The 8633-nt window shown below is 37.4% G+C and overlaps 1 protein-coding gene across 1 annotated transcript in view; it reads right to left on the bottom strand.

Moving 5' to 3' along the window:
* Positions 1-1660: 1660 nt before the first annotated feature.
* The window catches only part of LOC113100473 (interleukin-1 receptor accessory protein-like 1-B), a 71107-nt gene continuing 64134 nt past the window's right edge, over positions 1661-8633 (bottom strand). Inside the window, exons 6-7 of the mRNA XM_026265206.1 lie at positions 4674-4844; positions 1661-2609 (exon numbers count right to left, since the gene is read on the bottom strand). Coding sequence (XP_026120991.1) covers positions 1879-2609; positions 4674-4844 — 902 coding nt within the window. The 3' untranslated portion in view covers positions 1661-1878. The remainder of the gene's footprint in view (positions 2610-4673; positions 4845-8633) is intronic.

Below are 8633 nucleotides of genomic sequence, written 5' to 3'. Positions count from 1 at the left end.
ACATCTTGGTTACGTATGCAACCCTCATTCCCTGAAGGAGGGAACGGAGATGTTACGTCCCCTTGCCACATCGCTGTTCCGCTGAATGGCCGGGTCACTGGCTCGGCTCCTCAGCGAAGACTTGAATGCGAGTTGCTCGCATTGCTCCTTATGTACCCGCTCTGTGGGGCAGAGCTCGCGATGCAAATTCCGCAGACCAAGGTACTTTGTGTACCATTGGCTCGTTTTGTACCACTCAAAGGTGATTGGGCTCTCGGGCGAGATCCCCATTCGTAATGTCAACATTCCCTCCTTCAGGGAACGAGGGTTACATACGTAACCAAGACGTTTTCACCCCTTATAAACCTTTTCAACTACACTAGTTCCTAGTTCAATTTCCCCTGATATCCACCAGTGCATCTGAGAAGGCATCGCTAATTGCCAGCTTTGGTTTCACTTAATTTACATGCGAGTTGTAAGATATTGATGTAAAACCTTCATTAGACTGACAGTGAGACTAATAAAAAACATGGCTTTTTAATGCTAAACTGAACGTCTTGGCTGTGTGCGATGTGGCAGCTTCATGAATAAATGCCTGGATGTGTGAGGGCTGAATAACTGACCCTCCTATAAATACACCGGACATTCACTTGAGCCTCTGCTTATCTGTCGTTAAGCTATGAGAGTAGAGGTGTATGTAGGCTAACCAGAGTGACTGACACAGGACTCAGCCTTAGTATAAAATGAGGTAAAAGCTGCCTCAGGTCAGCTCCTTCCCCTCTATGATCACTACAGTAGAACGAGAAACACGGATGACCTGTAGAGCAGTGGTGTCATGGCAGTACCTAAGAAACAGTGAGAAAATGCAACTGTGATGCAGTACTGCTCTTAACCTGTGGATGGTGTTTGTGGTGGAGCAGCAGGAGGCACTACAGTGGAGGATAATAGATTTCAATGTGCAGTTAAAATGTTAGAGACATGAGATTTTACTGATGTAAAATGTCTTTGAAAAAAAAAAAAAAAAAAATATATATATATATATATATATATATATATATATATATATACATACATACATACATACAATTATTTGAACTGGTGAGCCAAAATGTCCCTCCAGTGCTTCCAGTAATGACATGAATGAAATTACCTACTGTGTCTTTCCAAGAAAATCATTTTGTTATAAAATAGATTTTTTTTTCTTTTAAAATAATATTTTTTTTCTTAAGTTCTCACTATCAAGCTGATAGCTTTTTTTCTTTCTTTTCTAACAGAAAGTCTCAAGAGCTTAGAGAGAGAAACAGAGAGAAGCAGAGACACTAGAGCATCGTTACAACATCTAGTTTTTCCTCTTGAACATCATCTGCTCAGTTGTTTATTCAGCAAGAAGAAGAGCTTCCAGGCCTCAGGAGTATTTGCATAATGGTGTTTTTCTTCAAAGCAGATACATCTCATTGACTGACTACAAAAAATAAAATAAAATAAAATAGAACAGTACAACGTCACAAATTCTATAATGACTTACAAAACAAGTATTGTACTTGAAAACAAGTCAAGAGAAAAACACAACAGGTCAGTCTTTACTTTGTCTCAGGTGTCTCTGCTCAGTCGTTTCATAAGGGGTAAAGGACAAATCAGACATTTGAAAAAGAAAACAGAAGATCAAAACTGAAAAAAAAAAATCTAATGCTACAAAGAAACTGCAAACATATGTACAAGACCCTGTATTCCTTGAGAGAGTATGAATGAGCTGTTTGTGAGAATGAACCTCCCCGTTGATCTGTCTTCATCACATCCCTTCAGTTTCGAACCCCTGTGAATCACGGTGCAAAGTCAACAGCAGCAGTTTTTAAGGGTCTTAATAAGTAGCATTCACAGAAATGTCCATTCCCCATGCTGTCACCAGATCACACTTGAAATGCTGGTCTCGCGGGGCAGCAGTGGCAGCATGGCGTTGTTGACGTGCTGCTCCTCCAGGGCTTGCTGCTGCTGGTGGCCCGGCTTCCCCTGTACTCGCTGGCCATTCAGCAGTGTCATGGGGATGTTGCAGTAGGTGTGTTGGCTGCCAAGTGAGGACAGCGGCGGGAGGGTGCCAGATGAGGGAATGTCGTACTCGTAGCTCCTGTAGTAGTGCTTCTGCCGCAGCTGTGTGTGGTACGTGTTGTGGAAGGTGGAGGGCAGCTCAGGATGCACTGTGGCCATGGCGGTGGAGGTGGCTGCAGCCATAGAAATGGCAGAGACGGTCTGCAGCTCTCCGAACGGGCCTTGCTCGCTGACATCCAGCACCTGCTCATGTGACAGCTTGGGTTCTGGCCGCTTAAACGGCATTTCGTACTGCAGATGCTTCCAGAACTTGGAGTTGAGCTTGCTGCTCTCGGGACCCGGCCACTTGATGACCGTCAACAGTTTGATGGTGTGTTTGAGAGCCTCCACTTCCTGGTAGTTCATAATTCCCCGCAGTTCAGCACATTCAATGAGGATGACTTTGATCTCGCCGTTGACCAGCATGTTGTGCAGCCGCGTCTCCAGCTCAAAGATGCTCCAGCCGCGCCTCACCACGTAGTTGGGTGTCATGACAATGATGAGACGTTTACTCTGGTCGACGCAGCGAGCCACATCCTCGATGTAGGCTGAGAGACAGAGATAAACAGAGCGTCAACAGTTTCCACATTTTCAAAATAAAAACATCAGTTTTTATTCACCTGTTTTGCTTTGAAAAGGATTTTGAATACTATCTACTTCAAAATTGGACGCTTAATTGAATGTGTTACTTGCTGTTGTACTCTCTGTAGTTATTTGTGATTTGAAAATTACAAGCAAATTATGAATGAAAACAGATTTAAAGTCACAGCATAGCACTGTGTGTGCAGTAAAAACATCTGTTGAAGAACCTTGCTAAACGCTGGAAGACACTACATGATTTTTGTCCTGATTTTCCACTGATTTACAGTTTGAACAAGTTAACACTAGTCACCATAAGTCAGAGCCAGTCTGCAGGTTTGATTCAACAGATTTCACAGAAAATTGTGTTGTGTCTCATAGTCTAGTTGGAGGATATCTAGCATTTGATTTTAGAACACATAATGTTTTAATTAGTCACATGTCTCCTAGCAACAAGATAAACATTTCTGTGTGACTCTAAAGCCTGTGAGTGTCTGACCCTCAGTCGTTTAGTGTATGATGGCCAGTTTTTCCATCGTGACTGTTTACAAAGTCAGTATGTGTATGGTGCCTAACGTTTTAAAATCTGTTCAGAATTCAAAAGTCGTGCAGTGTATTCCAGCCTTAAGATGTGAAATAAAAACAGCAGAATGAGTCAATGACAGAACAACATACTGACAACACAGAATGGGGGAACAGGACAGATATCAAACACAAATCCTGCTCTGAATAAGACCCTGTGGCAGGTTATACCTTTTATGTTTTATATAAGTTTTATATATTGATCTAACATACCACTGCTGAGAAAACGAATCACGTTTAACTGAACCCAAGGGCATAAGATAAGAGAGACATGTGAAATGTGGACTGGAATTAAAACTGGAATTGTTTTAGACGACTACACCAGTACAGTAACAGATCTAGTCAATAAGGTCTTACTGTTTAATGCAGTAATCACACTATATGAGTTATGTTGTATCTTTTCCCTGCCTCTTTTTTTAAGCCTTTCTTTACAACAAATAGGAAAAGCATAATAACACTGTTCAAACCCCACCCATCCAAAATCACTTGCTCTCTAACAGCAGAAACTCCCAAAATCTCTCTTAGACTCATCCAAGTCGATTTTTTCATATCCTTTTCTACATTCAGAACATATGATGGTGTTCTGCTCAACCTGAATCCCGGTTTAACTCAGCGCCACATCCCAATTTTCACCAAAGGTGAAGTCTGCAAAAAGGTGTGAGTCAGATTTGTTGACAATTGGAAAAGGCCACGGAAGAATACCTCTAAGGAGTCTTGTGTCATCCTGGAAATGATCATTGCTGAAACCTAGACATAAATATTTCAACATTGAAAGTCTGAACAGCCAATTCAGCAGAAAGTCAATCAGAAACAAAACAGCAAGGACTTCCGCAATAGAAACTGGCATAACTGTGACTTTTTGCCTTAGGATTTTCAGTTACAATCACCAGTTTATCCAGTTTAATATGGGACTTGTGGCTGCAGGGCTAACAGACCTAACAGTGTTAGCTGTTGCTCACATCAGTGAAGTAATTAACATCAAACATGGCTTGAGCTGCTCATTGAAGAGCCGATAATTCCTGAACACAAACACAAATAAATGTATTATTAGCCCTGATTTTGAGCACCTCATCCCATATTAAAATCTAACAGTCCCCAGACAACAGACTTGAATGAATGTAAGCAAAACACACGCAAATGAACAAATAAAAAATGTCAAGACGGATATACATGTTGTGTTGGACCAGCAAACGAAAAACATACAAGCGAATGAGAAAAATAAGAAAACATAAGCAAATTATGTACAAGAAACTTTACTCAAAGCACTCTTATAAAAATTACTTTGAATTTAGAAAAATGTACAAGCCAAACAAAAAGCTTATCCAACAAAAGGTACTTGAAATAAAAAATAATGATGAAAATGTCCAAAGAACATTCAATAGGGTGAAGATGCAGCACTGCACACGAGAACACAACACACAAACAAACACCTTACAATGAATGCAACTTACTTCCAGTTGGGATCAAGTCCCTGTCAGGAATGAAGAGTTTATACCCATAATGCTTTTCCATAACGTCTGGCAGAATCTCCAAAGCAAAACGTTCCTCCTCTGTGGTTTCCTGACTCCACTGGTCTGGATCCACTTTAGTGTAGGACACGTATGCATCGTAGTCTTTATTTTCTTAAAACACACACAAAGACACAATAGAGAATCTCAATGAAACATTAGATTACACATTTTAGGTAATGCAAGCAGACAAATTTTAGATTACTGAACTAACTCATTTATCACAATGATTTAATAGGATCATCTTGTACCATATTGATATAAATACAAAGAGTAAGAAAATATAGCCCATTCTTTGTAATTAACAACATAAAGTGCATTAAACAGTACATTGTTACATTTGGTTTCCCAAACGAAGGTTTGTGAACTTAATGCAAAGCTATTTATTAATTAAATCATTAAAAAAAAATGTAAGTCATTTTCAAATACAGTTTTTTACAGATGCCAGGACACGTTTCTCAATACTTAGGTCACTTTCGCAAAACTCTTCACACAGTTTTCCTAACCAACTTTCAGCTTGGCAAAGCAGTTCATTTCACATTCAAAATGCACTACAACTATCAAAACACTTTCTTCAGGTCTCAAATCAACTCATTCTTCCAGAACACTAGCAAAGGTTGACAGCCGACAAACACACTTTGTCACCCACAAAACAATGACCTTAAAAAACACATGTAGCATTATACAATGTTTTCTTGTGTAAAACAAGGACACCTCTCTGTTTATAATTCACTGCAATGTATGTTACCGGAATGAATCAGACATGATGCAGAATTCATAAATATTTTATGTAGTTTATTTTATTTTTATTTTTACTGTATGCACTGAGTAATTCCAAAATAGAAGAACTTGTATACACACCATCCACTGGTAGTGATACAATAGTAATGCTAATCTACTAATTGTCCAATCGTTTTTATAGCATTTAATTTAAAGATTTAAAATATATTTCATTCAAATATTACTGTAGAAATTTAGCAAATTGCTGTCTTATCCATTTTTGTATTATGTTATTGTTTTGAACATAAGTTTAACAGTTTTGAAAACAGTATGTAAGCATGTGTAAATTGGCCTGTGCGTACATAGAGTTTTGTCAGTTGTTGTGTCTGAGTGTAAAAAGAATTCATGAAATTTGAGAGATGTAGTCATTGAATGCATTTTGTGCCAAAGCAATGATAATTGATCCTCAGTTTAGCCCACATAGACTTCTGTTGTGCTCACTGTGTGAAGAGTTTTGCAAAAGTGACCTAAGTATTGAGAAACGTGTCCTAGCATCTGTAAAAAACTGTAACATCAATCAAAATAAAACAAACAAACAAACAAAATGAAATATTTTATGTTTACCTCTATGTTATGTGGCTATTAACCAACATCAGTGAACATGCAAATGAGATAATTATTAAAATATTTATTTTAAGAACTCAGGGGTTCTTCAAGTAAATATATTAGGTGAAAGATGATCAGATGGCAAAAAAGTTTGTGAATCCTTGCATTTCATTTAAATAAGAAATTACATGAATTTCAATGAATAAATGAATTGTGTATTTATTGTGTATTGCTGTACACCCAAAGCACTTTAGGCAACTATTATGGTGAATATTAACAAAAATAAAAATCACGCCACAATGCTTAAAGTTTTGAACTGTGGCAGGACTTAAACAAAGACATCCATGTTTAGCCTATGAATCTCAACATGGGTAACAATGAAAATAAAATGTAATTGTGCAATGCATGCTGGGAGATTTGTAGTGGCACCCAGCATGAATTGCACAATGAAATTTTATTTTGATCGTCATCAAGTCAAGTCACCTTTATTTATATAGCGCTTTAAACAAAAAGGATTGCGTCAAAGAACAACTGAACAACATTCATTAGGAAATAATGTCAACAATGCAACATGACAGTTAAAGGCAGTTCATCATTGAATTCAGTAATGTCATCATCTCTGTTCAGTTTAAATAGTATCTGTGCAATCATTTGCTATCAAGTGCTATATCATTAAAAGAATGGCATCTACACTAATATTAGTCTGTTTCTCTCTTGTTCCGAGGTCACCGTAGTCACCAGATCGAGTCTGTATCCAGATCAGAGGGTCACTGCAGTCACCCGGATCCAGTACGTATCCAGACCAGATGGTGGATCAGCACCTAGAAAGGACCTCTACTGCCCTGAAAGACAGCGGAGACCAGGACAACTAGAGCCCAGATACAGATCCCCTGTAAAGACCTTGTCTCAGAGGAGCACCAGGACAAGACCACAGGAAACAGATGATTCTTCTGCACAATCTGACTTTGCTGCAGCCTGGAATTGAACTACTGGTTTCGTCTGGTCAGAGGAGAACTGGCCCCCCAACTGAGCCTGGTTTCTCCCAAGGTTTTTTTCTCCATTCTGTCACCGATGGAGTTTCGGTTCCTTGCCGCTGTCGCCTCTGGCTTGCTTAGTTGGGGTCACTTCATCTAGAGCGATATTGTGTATCGACTTAATTGCAAATGGTTGCACAGATACTATGTAAACTGAATTCAATGATGAACTGCCTTTAACTGTCATTTTGCATTATTTACATTATTTCCTAATTAATGTTGTTCAGCTGCTTTGACGCAATCCTTTTTGTTTAAAGCGCTATATAAATAAAGGTGACTTGACTTATTATATATATATATATATATATATATTATATATATATATATATATATACTGAACCGAAAGCAGAAGTAATGAATCTTAAAGAATAGCCCCACTAGAGCAAGACTCGCATCAGAAAACTGAGAAGATCAAAACATTGGAACATCAACTAAATTTGATATAAGCAACTACGAATTAGGGATAAACATCTTACTAAAGGTGTTGGCTCTTATGGTCATTGTGAAAGTAGTTTAAATTTAAAAATGTATTAAAAACACATATGATTATTTATTAGTTGTTTCTGTATTCTTATTCCAATATATATATATATATATATATATATATATATATATATATATATATATATATATATATCTCTAAGGGACATAAAACCAACCAGCAACACATCCTAGGGATATGTTAATGTTGATGAAAATATATTTCTTAACCCTTGTGTTATGTTGTGGGTCAATTTGACCCGTTTCGATTTTCTAGTTGTTGGAAATACTGGTTAACCTATGTTTTTTTTCTTGATATTTAGTGACTTTTTCTCATTTATCATCATGAACATGCATGCAAAGTTTCAACATGCTGGTGTTTTTTGACATATACAAACAAAATTACTATTAGGTTCGTGATGTTCGCGGGTCAATTTGACCCGCATATTTTAACGCTCTAAGGAAACTGTATTGAACAAAAATAATAACATTTCTTGGTTATATTTTGTTATTTTATTATTTTACTACTTTTTGAAGCTAAAAAATTAGGATTTCCACACTTATTTCAATACAGAAAATATTTTGTAAGCCACAGATGGTAAAAATTACCTATCATTTATTTTTTTCAAGCTACCTGAAATAATATTAAACCTTTTTTTCTTTTATTGATATTTTGTGACTTTGCATGCATGCAAAGTTTCAACATGCTGGGTTTTTTTACATACACACGCAAAATTAAAATTACTTGTGTGATGTTCGTAGGTCAGTTTGACCCTCATAGACAGCCATTCAAAAGAAACTGTACAGACACAAAATAAAAAAAAAATATTTCATGTATGTCAGGCATCAGCTCCAGTTCAAAAGTGTAAGTGTATCTAAAAGTGCTCTAACCCTAACCAAACACACTTCGAAAAGCTAAATCATGGTGTTCAAAATTAATGGCAAATTACAAATGACAAACCTGAGCTACCCAGAGAGATTCTGAACATGGAGGGCAGAAACGTGCATCTGGAGTCAGACCCACAGAAAATAAAGGAGTGAACACAGATGATAGGGAAAAAAA

The sequence above is a fragment of the Carassius auratus genome, unplaced genomic scaffold (assembly GCF_003368295.1).
Source record: "Carassius auratus strain Wakin unplaced genomic scaffold, ASM336829v1 scaf_tig00217280, whole genome shotgun sequence".
Taxonomy (NCBI): Eukaryota; Metazoa; Chordata; class Actinopteri; order Cypriniformes; family Cyprinidae; genus Carassius; species Carassius auratus.
The sequence above is the reverse complement of the archived record's forward strand: the minus strand, read 5'-3'. Positions and strand labels throughout refer to the sequence as shown.